We start from the raw sequence: 24,180 nt of genomic DNA on the forward strand, positions 1-24,180 counted from the left end.
AACTTGTTACCTAAACAAGAGAGGGTTACCCTACCTAGAGCTAACATGCTAATCAGTCAATTTTAAGAAAGTTTTGTTTCAGAAGCCTGATTCTGTGAACGACACCACAGCCCATAACAGAAGCCAACTGTCGAAATCTCCGTGCCTTTCTTATAAAATACAGGTAAACCTGCAGATCACCAACTCCATATAAAAAGAACGCACCTCAAACCACTTCTAGAGAGCAGCAAGCAGGAAGGAAGCGAAAGTACCTTTCTTACTAAAGGATATAAATAGAGATAAAATTCAAGGTTAGTATTTACCCATTAACAGTCTAAGATGAGGATTATGACAATCACACCCTCAAATCTAGTATGAAAAAAATATTGATTTTCTGTCAGATTGCATCATTTTGAAGAGTGGTCCACGCACATTTCCTAGTAGTAAAACCTGCTAGGGGCAAAAACATTTGTAACAAAAATGAAGGATTGCTGAAAGGATAAGGCTAAGCAGTAACAGCTTATCTATAAAACAGAGAAAGACAAGGCTGCTGTATTTGCCCCATCTACATTTCTTCATATGACTGAGAATGTATTGACATTATTGTTCTACAGTTTTAAAATAAGAACTGAGAGAATTTCAGCATTTAAGGCAACTAAATTGTAAGGAAAAAAAAAGTCAGTTTTTGCCAGAGTTGCACAAGAAGTTACAGTGACATCACCTAAAATGTCATTCCCCCCCCCCGCCAATCTCTCCATGCCTCCAACTCAAAATGTATCCATAATATCAGGTCAATGGCTCAGACTTTTCCATTGCCAATTTCCATTATAGAATTACAGCTCTACTTCAGTTCAGAAACAAAGGAGAAGCTCATACTGACCAAAACTCCAGTTCAACAAGGGAGAGACAAGGCAATCAAGAACATTGATAGATTTATAGATTCATAGGTCAGAAGGGAGAGCTGTGACCGTCAAGTCTGACCTTCTCTGTAACAAAGGCCTCAACTCAATTCACTCAACTGTTGTGAATTAATTCCCTTCTGAAGTATAGCATCTCTTTAAACAGCACCCTGAACCTGATGAAAAACTTTTCATTTTGGAGAATCTCTGACATAACTAGCTCTCTCATCTCCTCTATGAAACCAAGGGAAATAGGGTTTATTTTAGGAAGATAAAGGTATCTCCTTTGAATTCCTCCCAATAATATTTTCTTTTCCTATTTCCATTTTAAAAAAGTAATCACCTTGTCTTTCTTCTTTGTTTACACTTTCAAACTTTCACCTAATCATTCATATCTGTGTGCCCTCATATTTCATTTTTTCTGTTTCTTTTTTTCCAAAGAAGGGACAGGCAACTGAATCACAATTTAAGTATCATCATTACATTTCAAATGAGGATGGCACAAATAACTTCGAGGCAATAGCTAAAGCTTGTGGAATTTCAAGGGTAAGAGGCAAAACCCTACCATTTGTCCCATGTGGCCCACCACAGGTTTCAGCTGCAAGGCTCTTTGTATATATTCACCAAATTCTGAATGTGTATTTACACAAGTTTCATTTAAAACACTGAAGTACAGAAAAATATCCCATATGTTTACCTCCCAGCATACTAAGCAAAGAATACTGAAGCGTAATTGGTACTGTTCTGACAATCATTTTAGCATATCTAACTACACATAACTGACTAATGTAGCTATATCATTTAAGAGCATCATCTCTCATTTAGCTGAGAGGTCTGCAATGGCAAGAAAAATTCTGCAAGCTCATTACTCAGACGACAACCCCTCAATAAGGTCATACCACCAAACAACATACCACTGACAGGCACAGATGCAAAAGGTCTACAGCCTAACAAACCACCTCAAGTATTACAAAAGCATCCATTTGTGGATATGGATAACTTACAGAAAGAATTATAACCATGCAGAACAAAGAGGTCTCCTGCAAGAAATAAGTTTTCAACTAAAGACAAATACAGTACGAGTACTACTGGGTTCTGTGAGAAACAAAAGGTTGTTACAGCTACCTAAATAATTCTGGAAGGCATGAGAATGAAACAAAGAGAAGACTGCCTTCCAGTGGAAGATGAAATTAATCCCAAGTAGAAAAGTACAACCTACTTTTTATTGAAAATGTATTTGCTATCAATTCTAAAAATCGCATTTTCCTAAGCTTATGCTGCAATTTATAGTGCACATCAGAAGATACTGAAAGGCACAGATTTGCAACTAACACATTACCTGAACACATTACACATTAACTGAATTTTCTCCCAGTCTATGAACCTTTTTGGATGTTACCAGAGGTGCATCTATGTGTTTGATAGAGCATAAAGCCTGCTATTTGTGTCTGGAGATTTCAACTACTTTTCAGCTAATTATCATCATATTAATCATCAAAAACACAACAGACAAATGATATTGTAGTATTGCAAAAACTGTGCTCTAGAAGTAAAAAAAAAAACAATCAAGAATTGTAAACTGTTTATATGTTCTATGGCACATTTTAACAATGCTATCTTGATATACGTATGAAATACAGCAAATTGCTTCACAGACTTCTTCACATATTAGAAAGAGACACTTTGTACATTTACCACAAAATAGAGCAGATATACACAAAAGGAAACTTCATTTTTTTCTTGTCAGGAAAAGCAAAATTATTTTTAAGAAAACCAATAAACAAATAGACACAACTTTCTGAGAAAACTTTCTTCTCCATAAATGCAGCATCGGACCTGACTAAATGTGAAGAATGTGTAAGTATTAATTTAGGTACGTATCTATAAGCACGTTTCTTTAAAGCTGAAAAGAACAGATAACTTTCAGGACAATTATACAAACTTAGGCAGTTTATTTCTTCCTTCAGCAGTTATTTGCTACACTGATCGTATTGCTCCATTTAGTTCCGTCAGTCACTATTCTGTATTCTAAGAGAATTTAGAAATTACTGTGATTACTGGAATCACCTAATTAAAAGATAAAACCTGAGCATGTGAAAATATATATGAATATGCAATTAAAGTTTCACAATGCAGATTTAATTTAAATTTATGTATACGCATATCCCATGTGTAGCTGCCACCTTCATATTACACATGGTGGCAGTATATGATAAACTGTATTTATTATGCACCATGAGACAACTCACTTGCATGCTGCCCTCTAAATCCATCTCTGTCAGGGCTATTTCCAATACCCTAAATGTCTCCACAGCATCAACTCACCACCACTGAATTTTTAAATAATTATTTTCCTCTCAAATGTGAAAAAAATAAACCTCAGAATAGATAACAAGCCATCCAGTAATTGCCTTACATTTTGATAACTTGCAATACTGCAGAATAGAAACTGCTTTTCCCTAGCACTGGTAAAAAGGAAACTTTCTATTGTATTCTTAACCACTGTTAAAGCTACTCAAGTGTTAGTAGAAAAATAATAAGTGCCATATTTTCAGAAGTCCAGACAAATGGGCACAGTATAACCAAGATACTTGGTTTTACAAATAGAGGAATGGAAAAATATGCAAGCGTTTAAAACTAGCTAGTTCCTATACAACCTTTCTTGAGGCATATTAGAGATGGGAGAAATAACTAAAACGTACAAGAGTGTACTCTGCTGGATTTTGTGGTTCTACTGTTATTGAAAGAAAGTAAATGCTGGTTTTGCATGTGTAAAGAGGGCAAACAGAAGTGGTGCAAGTTAACTTGCCCACCATATTGCATGTGTGCACACACAACCTCCCATGCATCAAAGCAGGCCTAATCTATGTAGCACAGTTAAAGATTTTTGTCCTGGCCTTTTCTACACATTGTCTCCATCCCATCACTCCACAGTTACTATTTTATCTTCCTAATCAATCAAGTTCAAACTTTAAGAACTAGTTTCCAATTTCTATAGGTAATTCACCAGAGGAATTGCAGCAGCATACGACGCTGGATAAGGGCACGCTAATGTAAAAAGGAGATGCAGGAGATGGCTTAATTTTTTTTTGGTTGTTCATTTTTTAACTGAGGTATGGCACTGAGGAAAGAATAATCACATCTCTCTCCTACATCTGTCTCCACCGTCCTGCGCCCTCCTAAAATGCTGACAGCATTGACAAAAGAGACCAAATCTGAGGAAAGAAATTAATTTTCCTTGTACTTGGTATCTCACCCCCGGGCACTAACGATCTTCCTGCACCACCAAAACATCCAAACAGTTACCAGCACATATGCTTTTGCTGCTTTATTTTTGTCAAACAGCAGCTAGCAGTTGAGTAGTTACTGCTGGGCATCAGCACTACTGTCCAGAAGGCTCCACTGCAGCTTACATAACTAACAACTGTCCTTTCTCTCAGCAATACAGCATCACTCCCTCGCTTATTCTTGTTTCATATTCTGAAGGGTTTCCTTCGTATCATACCTTTTACTGCAACTTTAAATTCTAGAATGGAAATGTTTAAGACAGTTTTTGTAACTCAGAAACGCTTTTTAATCATTTACTTTACCTACTTTTCTGTAAATTCCTTTTCAGTCTTCCCACTGCAAAAAGCTTAACTTAATCAGGCAAAGCATGAGCATGTTAAAAATGTTGCAAAGAAACGCTCTACAAGGCTAGCTATAGGATTTAAGAAAAAGAAAACTGAAATATTGGTGGGAGTATGAATTGTACTGGCATACGGCAAAAAGGCTTTTGTTTTAGAACCAAAATCCCAAGGCTGACTCAAGTTTAAATCTACCTAGAGCCTCCAAGTTCAATGAGCTTGTCTTCTTAGCCAAAGGCTTTTAATCTGATTTCAGAGTGAAACACAAACATACTGGTTTTGTAGCAGATTGTCAACACAGCTTAAATATAAAGCATAACAACAATGGGCCATTCAAGACTGTCCTTGTCTCACCACAGATGCAAAGAGACATACAAAACTAGCAGAGATTTCAGATATCCAAGCTCTCTGGTAGCTGGACAGCTCATCTCCCTCACTCCAAGTAAAAATAAACTAAAAGCTTTCTATTCTATAGGAATATTTGGTGTTGGAATTAATGATTTAGACTGTAGCTTCAAGAAATGCATTCAGTAGCATTCACAAGATCGTACTCACCATCCAAACAACAAAAAATACCTTTTTGATTCTCTAGGACCTTGCACTCTAAGGACAAACATCAGGGATAAAACAAAACTGAAAAACACAGAAACATACAGAAACCTCACCCTAAAAAAAGGTTTGTCTTGCATATGTTCTTGATCACAAAGGAGAAACATTTCATCCATGTGACCACAGAGACTTGGGAACCAGGAGAATATGAAGCCTTTAGGAATGACACTTAAGAGCTGACTCCCTCTGAGACCCTCCAGAACCTATGACAGTATAGTTTCCTATCTATCCACTGCGAATGAAACATGAATCAAATCCTGGCACTGTCTTTGACTATTTCCCAAAAGGAAATCCCATTTTGATTATTTCTCCTGAAGACACACCATAGGCTTCAAAGTATTCAAACACACAAAAACTCTATATTGAAGCATTTTGAACTTACTTTTACAGATTGATTAAAGCACAGACTATAAAGGAAGATGACATTACATTTCCGCAAAGAAAGACAAGGTTATCTTTCTGGATGGTCACAGGAGAACTCAAGCCACTTTTAATCCCCACACCAATACAATGCTCCTATTCTGCGTAGGAGTAAGGACTCCTAAGGCAGAGATCACACTACTGTTCTACAACATCCTGAAAACAGTTTCAGCTACTAAAGGAACATGGTTCATGTTGAACTTCATAGCTGAAAAAGACAGCCCATACAGAAATACTACACTTTGCTTTATTTCACCTAAAAATTCTGTAAAACCACTAGATCACCCAATTTTTTTAAGGCTCACATGTGAGCCAAGGCTCACATATCCACAGCCAACCTTCAATACTGTCATTCCACAATGTTGTGGAACAAGGGGATTTCATGAGAAGTCATAATAGATACTGGACCTTTATCAAGAAGCATGAAAGTCAAAGTCGTGTATGGTACTGGAACCTGGAAAGTGTATACATCTTAATCTTGTATAACGTTGAAAATAATTGTTGAAGTGAACCAAGATGAAGATGATCTTTAAAACATTTTATACAGATCAACACCTAGCCACTTCACATAAATCAAAAACCTTATGATAACGCCACCTGCTGTTACCTACCCAAAGAGTTTTCCTTCATACAGTGCTTTGCTTTCAACTTCTAGCAATGTTTTAGTGGTTTGGGGGGGGGGGGGGGGAGGAGCATATGGAATCGCACTATCCATTCCTTCAGCTTCTGCAAGCTCTAGCGCTCTGTAAAGTGCTGCTGAAATCAACTACAGGATGGAAAGCGCAAAGTTTCTTGAGAACTGGCAGCCAAACTCATGCTCCTCCCAAGATAAGGGCGGCTGTGATCCACCTGAAGAAGAACCAGACACCCTCCTCGTTTGTGCGCACAGACTAGGTGACCAAACAGTACATCCGTAGCTCTGCATTAGGCACAGCAAGAATTGTCCCTTATACAACCGTAGGAAGGCGTCATTTGTTTCACTGCTAACATGACAGAATATTTTAACTAAGGTATTCTATCAGTGTAGGTATATACGCCAGTTTTATCACAAACTATCTGAATCGGGTCATGAAAATCCACCACTTGCTTTTCATGATTTTCCTAGATCTACTATTCCCATAGAACCTATACAATAATATCACATCAAACTTGCAATTACTTAAGGGAAAAAAGAAAGCAATTCTCCCATTTTGGAGCGCTAGCAACTCAAGGTGCCCTGTTTAAAATTCTTAATTCATTCATTGATAATTAATCTATCTTAATATCATCATTAACATAGATTACATTCCAGGGAGGCTAATTCATTTTAATAGAATCAAATAACATCCATAATTATGTCATTAACTACTAATAAGGCATAATAATTCATATGCAAGTCTAGACACACTAAACAATTCACATTTTAATATTTGAAGTATCAAAGTATTTCATCTAGATATTTTTACTGCTATAAATATTTGCATATAATAGCAGAATGAAGTATATTTTCCCCAAGTCATTTGATAAATTTTACATGTATGCTCCTTGTTGCTGCAATTCTGGTATTCTTGATATCAGACAGTGACAATATCATTGTCACTTCCTACAAGAATCAGAAGTAAACATCTCTTCCTAAGTCACCTGTATACTACTCACCTGACAAAGTTATACATTTGCTTTTAGTACACAGAGTACAAACTACATAGTAATGCATTCAGCATATTCAAGACATTTTAGATACCTCATTAGTACAGTTTTCTCATGTTCATCTTGGATCATGGGATTTAATACTTTAGAAATTATTATACACAACATGAACTTTCATTACTAAATCAAAATTTTTCTCCAGCATCAAATACATCAACCAGAAACCTGTCAGGCATTTCCATAAATTACTGTATAATTCATTGGGAAATTCTTTTCAATATGCAAATTGTTAATAAAATACTCAATATATATTTAAAAGCCAACAAAACTTTTTTTAATTGGATCAGCAAAGAGAATTCGTACTTTCTTTCTTAAGCTAGGAAAATCCTCTGCAAGTGCAGTAGCACATTAAACAGATGTGACATATCTCCAGTTCTCCTTTCTCCTGCCATTAAAATCTCTGTCATACCATTTATGCACCTCTGTATATTTACCTACAGCCCCTTTTAAGGGCTTGGCGCACTTATTCCATACTTTTTCTCTGTGCCACTGACAGCTCCCTTTCAGGGCTCAACATGATAACCAATACCCCCCGGAAAAGAAAAATAGAGATGCTTTGCCAAATTCTTTGAAGGCACAGCTTCCTACAAGCCCCCAGCTACAGCACTCAAAAGGCACTGTTGACCTGACCACAAAATTGCCATCCCTTAGCAGTAACCTCTTCCCCCTCTCAGTATGACAGTCCCAACCCCACACACACCTTTTGCATTTCAGAAGCAGACACCTGCAGTCAGCACATGCAGAGTGGATTGGTAGAGCACTGTTGGATTTGCATTCCCCTTCGCCACCACCGAGCGTAGCGAGCATGGCCATTACGCTACACAGAAACACGCTCGGACAAGCCAGGTTGCTTCGCTGTATATCCAAGAGAGCACTCCAGATATTCAGTCCAGCAGTGCACCAAGAGATGCCAGTGCTCTTCTGAGCCACAGTACATGACTCAGAAGACACAGCGTGAACAGGGAGAAAGTCAAGATTCCTTAGTTAGCAAAACTCTAATACCCTTCTCGAGCTGATAAGTTTAGGTAAGTGGCAAGCCGTTTGAACAAGAGCCTACACTCCTATTGCTCAAATACACAGGTCGTTGTAGGAGTGCAATGTCAATTTGTTATGAAAGAATGCAATCGACTGTGGTTCTTTCTTAGAAAAATAAAATACTATTGGTTTGCTGATTATAAATTGCATCTTAAGATTCTTGAAAACTAACTGCTTCCTTGTACTGAAGCACATACACATTGCCAACAGTCTCAATTATACGTACAATGTGAGTCACCATGAGAAGAGGATGCACAGATCGTGAATAGACAGTCTGTCACACTGGGCTTTCATGCCACCTGCCGGACGAAATACCACTTGCACCAACCCATTTCTGGTTTAGCCATTCAGCAAGCTTAGAAAGGTAATAAATCAGTCATGAAAACATTAGAAGAAAAATAATTGTTGCAGCAGCAAATTTGGTTGTTTTTTGTTTTTTGTTTTTTTTTAAGAAATAACTGGTAATAGTAAATGAGCTCCCCCTTCAATGACAGAACATACAGGAGAGCATTGGTTACAACAGACATTTCAACTGTAATGGTTTTGCCTTTTGCATTGAATATTCTGCATTTCATTGCAGTAAAATACACAGATGAGTCACCAAACCAATCATGCAACGGTTCCACCAGAATAGCAAGCCCTTATTCAGTGATACAGCGTTGCCCCTACTCTTCCAAACCATAATTATACAATAGCATAAAATGAAAAATTTACTTCTGAAAGCACGGGTATTATGAGTATAGTTTGATTTCTCTTGTGGGTCTTTTTTCCAAGAAGAACTGAAAAATTACATCCATACAAATGTATTATTCCTTTAAAAAAATTCTGAAGTAGTCTCAACATTCCCCCAAGGAATGCCAAACAACGAACATACAGGAGTTCTCTTATTTAATATCTGAGACTTTGCTGTTCTACATATCTACCTATATTCCAATTTTCAGAGAACACATAAAAAGAAGCTTCTGAGCTGGTTTTATTATCTGGCATTTTCTAAAGATCAACTCAACAATGATTTTAGATTATGTATACTGAAAAGGAAGCAAAGTCTTCAAAAAAAAATTCTCATGACAAAACAATAACAAGAGCAATTACATTCTGAATAATCCCTCCTAGATATTTGTAAGTTTGGTTCTTATGTGAGAACAATAAGAATAGGCAAGCAGTCTTTCCAGTACAATTATTAAATATGGGAATGGTTTAAGTTGCTGTTTTATTTTTAAATCACTCTGAACAACGATGCATCTAGTCTCTTCATTAATCTTTGATGCCCGATTTTGCTTTTTAGAGGCATATAATCTTACAATTTGCAGTAATGAAGTATTCCAAAGTTTTTATTTTCTCAGCGAGATAACAGAAGTAATGAACTTCCCTGTAAAGATGTGTAATTCCTCTTGATGAGTTTTGCCTGTTCCTTCTGCTCCAAGAATCAACATTTCCCACTGTTTGGTCATTCCTCCTCACAAGAGTGAGCCTCCTTCGTTAGAATGCAGCAGCTGAGCTTTTAACATTCTAATTAATGCCAGAACCTGGCTGTTCATGGAATAAAGATCCATTACAAACCAGACAAACTAGGGAAGTTTTGAATAAAAGGGAATGTTTTCCTACTGATCACTGGTTTTACTTTGTCCCGTACTTGATACCTACGAGCACGTTTAACAAGCATACGAAAAAGCATTTATTCACAGTTACAGGCTTCTGAAAGAGCATCATCATGCTAGGGAAGTTTGTTCAGGATATGCTCCTACTGACCACGATACAATGAATTATTCTCAAATCCAACTATCCTTTAGTTGTAGCTTAGTTGTCTTAGTTAACTTCAGCTGGTTCTATTTCTCCCCTGTTTACAGTAGCGAATCTCATAATTCACGTCTGTTTCTTACTACCAAGCCTTCACTCCTTTTTGAATGTATACTCTAATACAGAAAATTAGGACTCCATGATCAGCAAAATGTAGGTTACTATCAAATTATTCTATCCATTACAAAGTCCATGATCATTTCCAAATGTAACTGACCATGTACTAAGCTGAGGATCTTCCACTGCACCATGTAATTACAGATATTCGGCAATGATCAAGAGGTTAAATGTATTCATGAGAGAGTAGCAGTTAACCAACCTCCTGCTGATTATTACATTTTTTACTCAAGTGACACTAGGTCAACTTGAGCACTTATCTAGATTTCTTAATCTCTACAACATGATGAAAGAAAATTTGTAATAGATGCAATGATCTTGCTGTACTATTGCTAATACTAAAAATATGATGGAACTGGATATAGATATGTACACCAAGATAGGGCATATTTTGATAAAAGAAAGAAAAGCAAGTGGAGCATGTTCTAGCATTACTGAGACAAACACTTAACAAAGTTGATTCTCAAATCATCGGTCTGCTGTGGCAGCATACTGAACACTGCAACAAGCATGGTGACTTCATCTGTCCAGGGAAGTCACAAAATAACTTAGCTGTGATACCAGCCTGAGGGAGGGCCTGCAGGAAAATCAACACGTAATGTAACCTTAAAAAAAGAAAAGTCCATATCCCCATCTGTTTCTGCAGGACAGTAGCACAATCTACAAGAAGTCTGATTCCACATGACAGTACGAGAAAGTTTAACTGCAACCCAGATATACAAATACCCAGCAGCGTGTGTCAGTCAGTCAGTGACAGTCAGCCCACTTAAAATTTTAAGCCAACAAAACTGCATCTGTTTTTAAGCCTAGAAGCGTAAGAGATGAGAGGCAGCAGCGCGTTACCTACTCATAATCCAACACAGAAGCAGGCTCTGCAGTACGCCCTCAAACTGAAAACTGGCTGCAGAAGGATCCTAGGTATACACTTCTGCTTGCTTGGAACTAAGCACAACTAAAGAGGAGGGACTTCCCTTCCTGCCAGCGAGTTTGGATAAGCTACGTTCCCCCGCTGCCTCTAACTCAGCGGTGCCATTCAACTCTCTCCAAGTCTCTCTTCTTTGAGTTATGGCCGTCATCAGAACCACAGGAAAACCTGAGCTTGAGGGATACCAGTTATTCCCGCGCTGTCTGCTCCCATCCTCTGCTACATTACAATCACTTTTTAAGTACCATAGGCATGAAAACATGTTGACAGAAAGACTCTAGGAGGAAAACAAAAAAACTTGCTTTGGCAATTTAAAATGTTACCACACCTTGTTATCCCTCCTGAGGATACTTTAACTTAAAAATAAAAGTACTTGGAGAGTGGGAATCAGACCACCAGCAACAGATATGTATATCAACACACACTCCTGAAGCAAAGAACTACCTCCTTGCACCTCACTATTAAATATTTTCTCACTAAATTTTGAAATCTACGGGTGAATTGCAATGTTTGAGCTATCATGTTAGCTGGCTAGACATTGAAAAGAAAGTAGTCCATTTTCTTTTACTTTTTATGATAGAGAACAGCAGAAAGCATTATAGCTCAATTTAGCTAAATCCATTCCAAGTCTAGTCATTTTTCCAGTCTGTTTTCTTCCCTTCCCACAGCCTTTTTATCGTTTTCACACACACCCCTTCTCTTCTTCTTCACCCACATAAAACCACTATAGATTTGGAGAAGTTTTTGATGTCAAGCCAGAAAGTACCCGAGTGTGAGCTTTACTCCCTGTTCATCACAGATTCTAACATTTTACCCAAATATCCTTTAAACATAACTCAACAAGTTGAGGAAGCATGTATTCCCAGAAATGCACCTAAGCTCCAGCAAAGGCTATAAATGAGCGCACAACTTCCTCTGGTTATATAGTTCATTGCACAACTGGCTGTGTCAGCCAGGGAAGACAGTTTTAACAGCCCTAGATTTTTCATAGTCCTGGTGAGCTTTCTTCACTGTTTGGGGGGATTCTCTCGTGCGGGAAGGAGGTCCTTATGTGAGAAGCCCAGAAGAGAGAAGCGTGGTATTCACGTGCAAAGCAACAATGCATTGCTAGCTCCTGTACACATCTGATCTCCTCTGGTGCATTTGTGCAGTTCTAATAGGATACAGAGGAGGATTATACCCACACTCAGCTAATAAACTGTGCAAGCTACTGGGAGTAACTTCCCCTTTCAGGTCAAGAATATGCTCAATTACGGTCTGTCAGCTGGAGGCTAACCCAAGCTGACAGGAGGACACCCACTTCAACACCAGGTGGTATGTTTGGAAGATACGTTGTATGTGCCTGCAACACTTTTTAAACTAGGTCAATCTTGTTATGGAAGGTTATTATTTTACTTGTTTTTCCTACTGTTCTTTAATAAATGATATTATGCAGCACGAGACATGTTCTTGATTTCGACAGACAAACTATCTATGGAAGAGTTAACCCTGACCATCACAACTTCTGGATTTCATTCACCAAAAATGAATGGTTAAAGTACCAGGAGGAACAAAGCCAGTATTTTTAACCAGAGAATTCAGGAAAAAGAATTGACATCTCTCCAACTATATATAGAAAACAAAATGTTTTGAACTGTACCGTGCAGTTGAATCCACAAATGTCTTTTAAACCCAAATGTAGAGTGAGTATTTTAAATATCAATACTGTTGGTTTTTTTTAATGGAGCATAGTGCCCAATCATCAACTTTTATCAGTTTCTCAACAAAATATTATAATTTCACGTATTTGAACCAGGTCTTCTCCAATCTTTCATGGTGTACAAATACTGAGTATAAGTACTTATAAAGATGAATGCTCATTTTCCTCTCTCTCCTACTAAATTAGAACTAACTACTAAATTAGAACTGCAATTAAGAATTTGTTAGAAGGCTAATACAGACAAAAAAATATGAATGCAAATCCATATTCATGGATAAGGAGTTAGTGAAATGAAATACACAAGGGAGAATGACTCTAGTCTTAAAAGCTAAAAGCAACTGAAGCAGAAAAAAGCTACCATTACTTGGCAATTATAGTATTTCACAGGAATAAATATTTTCCATTAAAAAAAAAAAAACCACACCATTCTCAGTGATTAGTTTCAGATCCTGAGCTGGTTTTAAGTCAAACAAGAACAACGTATTCAGACCTACACAACAGCTTAGTGTTCAAATAACCTCATCAGTTCACATTCCGTATTACTGAAATCTAGTTAACTATTTTGAGGAGATTTCAGATAAGAGACAGACACAAGATTAGTTACTTAAAAGATTTCTGTTATATCTTCATCAGGTTTCTTAGAAGTGCTATTCTTGTAAATGCTCATTAACTTGCAAGGTATTAAATAGCTGCTCACATATACAGAATCTCAGCCACTGAAGATCTGGATTCCTGCACAGAAAGAGCTAAAATTTAGAACAACCTAAGCTTCAGAGGCAGACTCCTCTCACTCTCTAATAATTGTATTAAAAAAAGTCAGCTACTCCTGATATTCATAAAACCAAATATGTAAACAATTAAAAAATGTCCCTACAATTTTAAAATGAAACCTTTAGATATAGGCCTTATTTTTTAATTATGTAGTTTACCCAAGCACAATTGATGCTGTCATTCACTTATCTATCCAATTAGTGTTTCTAAAGAATGTATTTTATTTGTTTGCAATCATCTGTTATCTAAGCTATAATTTTGCTGCTTCTCAGGCAACAAATGGCTGTCTTGCATCTGGGGAATAAAATACACAAAAGGGTGTTGGTGTGCTGTTTGAATACATGCAATTACTGATAGTTACATTCTAATTAGCATAATTAGTTTTGAAACAGTCCTCATAATAACTGTCAACATTATGTCAATTTAGCTGAAGTTAATGGCATATTTAACAAAGACACACTTACTCATTTTCAGTATTATACTATTTAAAAGGAAGGAGGAGGCAAGGCCCTTTCTGAAGAAGTAAAGCTGCTTTTCACAGACACTGAACATTTCTTATTTTTCCTTTTCAGCAATCCATCTTATAAAACAGTAGATTACATAAGTATTACCCTCACGCTTTTATAAGACCATTCTTTCTGATACAGATCCTTACAAATTCAGTCTTTTATTGTTTTTGGCAACATCGACAATATATATTTTTTTTAATTTTGACAACACTTAGGAGGTATATAGTGTGCGCTAAGTAGCAGTAAATAATGGTACTCATACCTACACAAAACATCACTGCACTGGATGCACTAGGAAAGAGCATCAGCCATTCACAAAGGCCACTTTTACCCCTTTTCCAGTAAATTAGAATGCAAATTACTAGATATTATTTACAAGTAGTCAAAGATGTTCCCAACACATTAAGGAAGGGGGTGGGGGGAGGAGAGACATACACCATTTATTTAATAAACTAGTGAAACAACTAGACTTCTACCTACCAACATTCAAGTTTCCAAGAGGAGGAGAAAAAAACTGCCTTTGAGGGTTTGCTTTACATCAGACCATAAACATTCATCTTCCACAACAGAAGGGACAACCAACCTATGCTCAGTACTTCCTATAAAAATGAAGAAATATCCACATAATAAAATGTGCTATGAACAAAAGCTCCAAATAAAACATGTATATTGTAACATTCTTGCCTTTTCTTAACATGAGCAAATCAACATACAGCAGTCATGACATACATTCTCTCAAAAACCTTTCTGGGCTATGAGAAGTCTTGTATATAAAATCATAGATAAAAAGAGACAGACTTCATGCTCCTCAAAGTTAGGTCACCTTTTCATCCTGAACTTAAGTTCTAAACCATGTTTATATTTGCATATCATGAGGCCTTAAAGGAGATCTGTATTATTAATGTTGGAAACAAAACAAAACTACAAAAGTTTTATGCAATTAATTTTGGGCAAATCATTTTCCTTTCATCTACATATTTGTCATCATTTATTGTACAGTACCTTGTGTTCAGGCTTCTACAGTTTTTATATATGTAGCTATCTAGCAAAAAGTTGAAAACAGTAAATTCACTCAATTCATGCCACTCAGAGACATGAATATCCTTCTGCCTATAAAAATGTAAGTAATTGCTCAGAAAGTTTAAGACTCATTATCATCACTTTAAGCACATCAGCCTATTACAGTGAAATACTAACAAAAATTTCTTTATTTCAGTTTATTTTGAAATATTTTCCCAAAAATCTAATAGCAATAATAAAAATGGACACAGCGATACAGTAAGCAGCCATGCTGTATGTAGACACTGGGGGAAGGGGACAGGGAGAGGAGATTACTCTCAAACTTTGGACGCCAAATGAGGCAATAAATTGAAGTTAACTCCCTGCGTGACCTCAGTAGAAAAGGAGCACTTCCCAGGGGCCCATTCATCCTTCCCTGATAGAGATGCCTGAAGTCAGGCAAGATGATAGTCATCCTATGGGGCAAGAAAGTCAGATAAGCTAACTTCTCCTTAAGCTCCCTCAACACTTGGTGCTGAGACAGATGTTCTGAATTGCCTTCTAGGAGCGCATATTTTTCTCCACTGACTACAGAGGGAAAGTACCAACGCCCTCTGAGAATATCTTTAAGGAGAATTTTTCACAGCTCAGCTTCACCTTTCTATTTACTGCTGAAGATACTCTGTTATCATTTTCTTAATGTTTCTAAACCCACTTTAATGTTCATTCCAGACTCCCAGTGGTCAGCTTGACCACCATGGAATCCATCTGCCACAGCTGGCACAACATGCTCCTGTCAAAAGTGGAAGAGTGACAAGACTATTACTTAACTACTTCCGAATTAAGGACCCCCAGCAAATGCAAAGCACTGTCCCCTCCGTGTGAAAATGAGCCTTCCTCATATACACTTTTAACATGCTTACGTGGTTCTATAAGGAAACCATATTTTCAGTCTGTAGTCAAAATATCGATACTGCAAGGCTGAACTATGGATAGCTATTGATCTCAATCCAAAGCAACACCTGAGGCCATTTTTAAATCAATATTTCTTCCATAACTTGCTTAAAAAAAAAAAAAAAAAATCTATACCACCCCACAGAAAGGATTTACATCCATGTCACAATAAGTGATCTAGACAAGTTTTTATAGATTATTGACAGAGGGAGGAGGAAGAAAAAAGTTTTTTGTATTCCATCTGCAATTCCACTAAGTGCTAGTATGTATCGTCAAGCTGCTCTCATGCCATTCCTGCATATCCTTACTCTCAACCACCACAGCTTATAGTCAAGTCCACAAGGGTATCAACCCCAGAGGAATGACCAGTTCAGCACAGGAACAAAATAATGGCCTAAATTTTTTTAAAGTGAATAAGATGATATATTAGAAATTATTTCAACTCAGACTGCAAACAGCTACATAGGAATTCTCCATACAAATCTCAATGTAAGGCCAAACTGTCTTGTGAACGCAATTAAAACTCCCATCATGAGGAACTGATAAGTCCCCACAGTCCAACCCCACCAACACACAGAGTAAAACAAAACAAAACAAAGGGGTGTGGAGGGGGTGCTCATGAACCTAATGTATGATCCCTATTTAGCAAAGCCACATTTTTTCAGAAGCCTGACAGCAAAATATTTGGCAAAGCACATTTTAAAAGAGCTCTGCACATGTGACAATGTGATGTTAGGCTCCCTACCAGGCAAGTCTGACCGTGCACAAGGTGGACATGCAGGTTCCTCACAGAAGTCTGTTTCTTATCAGAACTGCCAATCTGCTTGCATGTGCTGAGCAGAGGGCTCTCTTGTGCATTTGCAAAGCATGAGAAAAGTTGCAATCGGGCACAGAAAAAAGATGTGGGCAGACAGGAAGAAGTCAAGATGACAAATATGCCATAAACCTCAATAGGTGATGAGTGAAAGACCCTTAAGGAAATACGACTCACTGAATTTTTCATTAGTTTTCTGTTTTATGATCATTTAAAATCTTTTTGTCAACATGCTGATGAATCTTGTTCTTACTATAGTTTAAGCGTTACACCAAAAGCACAGTGTTGCTAGCAGCATGACATCTAATAGCTATGCTTGCAGAAAGAGATAATCAAATAGCAACACAGCATTTTTTTATTATTTGGTGAACTGATCATGATAAGAATATACAAGATTTTTTCTCCCTAGCTAGAGAAAAGGAGGAAAAAATTGTACAGTTCTGATGAAATTTAGAAATTGTTTTCTGAATGCTTATCTACATCATCATTTTAGCCATACATAATCTCAAAATATCTCCTTCACAATGAACTGCTGTTTTCCTAACAAATCATAAAAACAAAATACATAGGTTTATAATTAATTGTCCGGAAAACATCTGGGCACAAACCATGCAACTTCCAACAGAAGCAAGGAATCTATTATACCACATTTGCGCCAAAGAGCCACAAATAATTAACACCACCATTAAGCGGAAGCCACAATTACCTTTGTGAGTGCAGATTTTGGGCTCTTCATAACAAAATACTCTTTCTGTTAGATTCATACAGAAACTAGCCATCTTCATGTCTATATGATACTAAAAGTTGGCATGCTGGATCAGAGGTTTTTTGACCTGAAGATTGTTTATTAGAGCAAATCCTCCATGGAAAGTACACATGGATCAGCAAAATTTTAACCAGCCAAAAGGCAGGAGAGGGGGAATCATTCCTAACACGTTTCTGCTTTTTCAATCAACATTAAATATATTCGTTAAGCAATTCTTTGAAGAAAAGTATAAGACAGCATAGGGTCTTGCATTAAATGTCAAGACTTCATATGATTTTAGTGCGCAGAAGGACAATGCTTGAAAACAAAAAAATGAAAGTTAAAGTGTATGAGCTATATCATCCCTGCTTCCTCTCCTTATCACTTTATCCAAAAGACTTAATTAAGCTCCGGCTTCATGCCCATGCTCTCCTGAGAGCAGAGTCCTGCAGAAAGTGGAAACAAAGAAACTGATAGAAAAGAATGCCCAAGAGAAAGGCCAGCTACCTTCTATTGCTGTCTTAAAAAGCATGCCTTTTTTTCTTTTTTTAGGAAAGAAACTATTTAAATGCAAATAGCTATATTAATGCAACATTCAGCTAAGATGTTATGCAAAACCCAGTAATGCAATTCAGAGTTACTGCTACCATAAATGTCATTCAGCCACACTCAACATATTAAGTAATGTTGTATGCAGAAATGCACTACAGTTATGTGAAAGATGTGGCTTAAGAAGGAGAAGCAGGTCTGGAAACAAACTGTGGTTTCATCCCCCATCCCCACACCAATTATGAAATCATGGAGATGCAACAGATTTTTTTGAGGACTCCTAGCTTTGAAAAAATTTACTCACCAAACTAGCAGTAAGTGAAGGTGCTGACTGCCCAAGTGCTTGGCTGCGCATGCGAACAAGATTAGAGGTTTCTACAGGTTGCCACAGCTGTTGTCCAATTGCATTAGGAAGCAGGTACCTGCCTGCCAAGTTAAGAAAGAGTACATTAAAATATTAGATGTTACAGACAAGGTAATATAATGGACAAAGTTTACTATAACGTAAAGCTCTTACCTATATTTTTGGTTTCTCAGGCAGGCATCCACCATTCTGAAATGTTGGCTTCTTTCACTATAGCCCTGATCAGAGGGGATTCCATCAAAACAGAATTTTTACCATTCACTTGTCAGCCCTTCCACATGCAAAGTTATTCTTATGCAAACTCATTTTATTTAATATCCCCCCAGCTGTACCTTCCCTCTACCCTGAATCGTAACTAATGCAACAACAGATGCAAACATCCAGAATGGTGGGTCTGAACCAAAGAAACCTAAATTTTGAAGGCTAGCAAAAAAAAGTTGTGGGACATTTTTTGTGTAAATGTGTTTTGTGTAAACCTCATATGCAACACAGTTTATATTTTTGTATCAAAGAATTACAACAAGCCATATCCCCTCTAAGACTCGCATTAATTTAAAAATTCAGCTATCTTTATCAACCATGGTAATCTAATAAGGTTATGTTAAAATCTCTACAGCGAGCGCTTCCCTTTTGTTTTAAGGATGAGAATAGGCTCTTCAAGGAGATTGAAATACAGCTAGTGAAGAGAGAAGCAGTCCCAGTGATAAAGGTCTTTGCTGCAGAAAACAGGCATATATTCTCTTGCCTTGACCATATCCTTTCAGAAGACAGGATCCTAACTGGAAGGAGTAGGAGTGTCACGGGAGATACAAAGATTGCTGTTGCCTCTTCCAGTACAACATTTAGAGGGAAATAAAGGAAGCTAGGAGGAGACAGTTTCAAAACAGGAGATGATTTTTCATACATGGATAATGAGTCTGTAGAACTCCTTGCTAAATGAAGATGAAAACTTGTATCTTCAAAGAGAGACTGAAAAAGTTCACAGAAAAGAGAACTAAGAGGGGTACTATTATGGAGAAACCATCTCTGGTTCAGGAAGTCCCAGAGCTGCAAAACAGAAGCAGGAGGAGTAGTAAGGGAAATATATTAAGAGGACAAGCATGTAATGTTACAGTTTCTTTTTCTTTACTTTCATCCACTGTCAGAGACAAGATACTGGGCTAGACGCTGGTCTTATATTCACCTTTAGTTATCTCTGAAAACTGTATCGAAGTGGGAGAATCACACTACTCAGACAACTGACATCCTTTCTCAGAAAAACAAAAGGCTGATGCAGAGACTGCAAATGAAATCTAAAAAAAATACACTTTTTTGGGAAATGTCTTTTTGGAAACAAATTATATTCAAAATCACAATCCGAGATTTTCACTGATCAGCTCAGATGAAAGTCATCTTCCAAACCACACATACTAAACATCTGTTTCCTGAACTGAGACCAATTCCCATTTCCTTAGCCTTGTCACCTCAGGGAAGCACAGAGTGGGTATGCGCGTGACTCACTGACACAGGATTACACCCTTTTAACTGGGTACTGGTTTGTCAGGAAATCAAAGTCCTTCACTTCACAACCTTGTTTTTAACAGCAGAGCTACAGGGAATTTCCATGGCCTCTGGAAATGGACCTTCTTAGGAGCTAGAGAGTTCCCAAGCAACAGCACAAGATAAGCTTTTTAAAACATCTCAGTTAGTGTTTAGAACATGGTATTGTTCTTTAATATACTGGTAAAGCAGAGCTTGTAGACACTTTTCACTCAGTCGAGATATTTTTCACCCAATTTGCTAACAGCTTGCCACAGACTCAAAGAAAGATGTACAGTAAAGCTGTACCCCCAGTTATCCAGGGTATAACATTCTCCCAAACTGGAAAAACTGAACTAGATTCCCAGCTGCTCTCTCTGTCAGCCTCTATCAAAACACCTTTTCACATGTGCTGCCAGCATCCTCCACTAAATGGAAACTATAAAAAGCTCAAGGTATTGATTGTAATGCCACATATTTGATACTCATTCATGTTAATCCTGGAATGACACAGACAATGACATATCCAGTGACATATGCAGTCAGCTATAGCTTATTTATCATCTCAAAGAGACAATTCCTTCTCATCCAGTGGGGAAAAAAATAAAAAAGTGGAGAAACTCAGTCACACATACTTTCTGTTTAAACAGATGTGTCTTATTTCTTTAACATTTTCCACATCAAAAGATGTCTATTCATTTTCTTTAGTTGCTTCTTTGCCTCCTCTCCAGAGAGTCAATGGAGAGAAAAGGCTCTCCGGATGAAATCAGGAATTTACTACTGCCGAGTCCCAGATTACAAGAGACTCTCAGGCTAGAACACAGACTACAAAAAACAGAATGAAAAATCTGCAAGAAGGTTCCTAAAATCCATCCAAGTCAAAACAGCTCGAAACAGAACCTCCTACCACCAACAGTAGCACCAGTAAAATGCTTTGGCAACACTTGTTTTGTCCAGTCTTACATTACATTACACACAAATTTCTTGGAAACTCTGTGTTAACCCACCTCAGAAGCCACCAGGAAAATTACCCTGAACAATTTGCAACTTGACTTCCCCGTACCATACTCTTTAGCACACTGTATCACCATAGGGGTCAATATGTTTTCTGAAAAGCTGCAGACTTTCCCTCTGATCTGAGGAACAAAATAGAGTGCAAGCAAGTAGGTCTGTTTTAATTCCAAAGTTTGTTCTAAAACTGGGGAAAAGCACTGTTCTTGGTTAACCAATGCACTTTACAGCATGAGTTTGAAACTGTTCTAGAAATTCACTATCAGTCACTAGAACTCTTCCAGACTGCCCTAATTTCAGTTTAGATGAAAACCCCATTGACCTTCACAAACAAACGTTGAAGACAACTATTTAGATTTTGTTCAGAAATGAATCTAGTTTTGTTTAGATTTGGACTCCTAGCCCAACAGGTTTAACTAACAAATCAGTGAGGTCTGGAAAGAGAAGAGCATATAAGAAATAAGTGCCATTATTATTGCTTATATTTACTTTTTGTTTGAAACAGGAGCCAGACCCAAAACACGAAGACCTAGTATCGCAATTCCTATTCACGTAAGTCACTCGGCGGAGTGCAGAACTCTGTATCTTACTACGCACAGCTCTGTGCTGACATAAAACATCTCTCAGTCAACTTTATTCTTTGTCCTTTACAGTCATCTGTGTTTTATTCAGTTTTTACCTTACTCAAACATCTGAAAAACTCTATAATGCTTTGATACAGAGGCTAGAAGAAGAGGCAGTCCTCATGTTCACCACACAACAAAATTTTGTGCTAAGTCCTTCCTTCACCAGTAAGAGTTTTGCCTGACCGACCTGAGAACAGAGCAGATTAACGCAGGGCCACTGTCTGCACTGTAAGAATTCACTTGATTTTCCATTGCTTTTTCTTGCATGATTAACTTCTATAAATATTTAAAGTAATGTTGGAGGGCCTGGGGTGTAACTAATTAGACAGCATGATCAAAATCACCAGCAGACATGTGAGCATGTGTGACGCTGGAATAATTTCTCCTCCCATCTTTACCTCCAGACAGAAGCCCTGAGGGCACAGCAGATTTCACAACATACTAAAATTAAGGCAAGTGTAGTAGACTGTCTTGGACCCTGGGTACGCGTGCGATAGTACATTCACAGTTTTAAATACAGAAACTGCACATAGTAAAAATGTTTTCTATGCAAGCAGAAGTAACAATGGCAGATACAGAAAGATGGTAGCAGATACAAAACTCTTATCTGGGAGTAGCATTAACCATTCTGCAGAGAGATAGTACCAGGAGAACAGCAGTTACCAACAAGAAAGCCAGTTGCAACAAAATACGCTGACAGTAACAACTGTACTTTTAACACTATATGTCTTAAAATAAGAAAAACTGGACATACTCTACAGGAAAAAATGAGACATTTTTCCTTTCCAAACACAAATGGAGCATCACCATTTCTTACAGAAAAAAGTTCTTCCAAAATTCAATCGGCTCTCTTTGAGGGATTAGGATGCCATTGTGTTAAACCATTACACAAAGGAACCGTCCCTGCCTGCAATGAAAGAGTCAACAAGTCTCCCTGGATTCTTCCATATAAAATTTGATAATCCCCTCACTTTCAGGCTATCCACCCCTGCTGCTTCTTGTCCCTATACCCCCAAAGCATCCCCACCCAAAAAGTGTCCCCAAGGACAATTTTTCCTGCTAATTTCATTCATAACTGTATGCATTTTTCCTCTTTTACTTTTTTGCTGTTTTCTTTAATAAAACCTTTGAATTTAAACACATCCAGACCCTCCTCACTATTAAAAGTGATTTAAGTGTCAGTATTACACATGAAACTTCAGCTGAAATGGATGGTTGGTTTTCGTGCTGCACCCAGTTCTGCCTTCCCGCTCCAAGCTGCAAGAGACTGCTCTGCTTTTTGAGTGAACGGACAGAGAGGGTGAGGAAGACTTTGCCTCAACTACATCTCATTCCTTCTATCGCAGTTCAGGATTTTGGCATGTATAAAGCACAGAAGCTGTGCCAGAGTCCTAGACAATCTTCATCTAACAACAAACCATGTTTGCACTACTTTCAACAGCTATTGATACAGATGAGTCACCTATAGCTACAGGTCCCCTACTGCTGCTGCATTCATTTGCAGCTTGGCCTTGGACTTCCTCCCATGTCTTCTGCTGAGGCTTCACTGCTATCTGTGCCACCCTTCCTGCGCCTGAAACCATTGAGACACTGAAATATTCTGGTCACAACACCACTTGGTACCAATATCGTATCCTTCCATGTCAGGATGCAATCCTCGTTAGTCCACCACATTTATCAAAACACTTTTCAATGAGAGGTGACCTAAGCTGATTACATAATGGTAATTACTTAACATTATTTAATGGTATTACGTAATAGTAATATTGGTGGACACAGGGCACACATCACTGGAGTTCAGGGTCATCTTCCCCTTGAACTTCCCTATCAGGTCAATCTTCCTTCATAATTAGTACTTCTAGAAAACGCCAAAGGAATCTTTGTTGCTATTTTTTATTTCTATTGCGTCCAATGTGTATATATTGTGGTATGCTTTACTGTACAGGAGACCTAAAAAAGGACTTAAAAGACTCATATACTTCTGCAAAGATCAGTCACAATAGGTGAGCTTTGCTTCATTCTCATTAATTATAAAAATTTTTCCTATTGCTAAAGTATTATTCTCCCCTACTCTCTCTCCAAAGTCCGTATGCTAATGGAGTCACTGAAAATAACTAAATGGAAAGAAAATGAGAGCTTAAATCTAGTACCTATAAATCTTTCATTTTTAGTTATAATTTAGGAATTACTTGCCCTAAGTTTTCAGCAGTTTTATATTTAAAAACTGCATATAACGGAAAAAAACTTCTGGCATACAAATGACATTTTTGCCTTTACAGAAGTTTCTAGGACAGAGCAGATTCTGTTATGTAATTAGTCAAATTGTAAGAATAAATATAGAGGAAGCATCTTGAAAGAGATCAAATCAATCAAAAAATTGTTTCTGAGGAATATATTAAAGCAGTTCTCCATTTCACAATTGGAAATGAAAAATAGGTATGTACTATGCTAAAATTCAAGCATCTGTATCTGGGCTGATACTAGCCACAGACACACCTGGCCCAAAATGGGAGCTGTGCATACAATCA

The 24,180-nt window shown here is 37.5% G+C and overlaps 1 protein-coding gene across 4 annotated transcripts in view; it reads right to left on the minus strand.

Annotated features, from left to right (window-relative positions):
• The window catches only part of LOC135323508 (microtubule-associated serine/threonine-protein kinase 4-like), a 290,162-nt gene that overhangs the window by 194,714 nt on the left and 71,268 nt on the right, over positions 1–24,180 (minus strand). For all 4 annotated transcript variants that reach the window (XM_064500494.1, XM_064500493.1, XM_064500492.1 and 1 more), the window contains exon 3: positions 18,438–18,559. In XM_064500494.1, the coding sequence (XP_064356564.1) occupies positions 18,438–18,559 (122 nt within the window). The remainder of the gene's footprint in view (positions 1–18,437; positions 18,560–24,180) is intronic.

Source organism: Dromaius novaehollandiae, chromosome W, assembly GCF_036370855.1.
Source record: "Dromaius novaehollandiae isolate bDroNov1 chromosome W, bDroNov1.hap1, whole genome shotgun sequence".
NCBI classification, from domain to species: Eukaryota; Metazoa; Chordata; class Aves; order Casuariiformes; family Dromaiidae; genus Dromaius; species Dromaius novaehollandiae.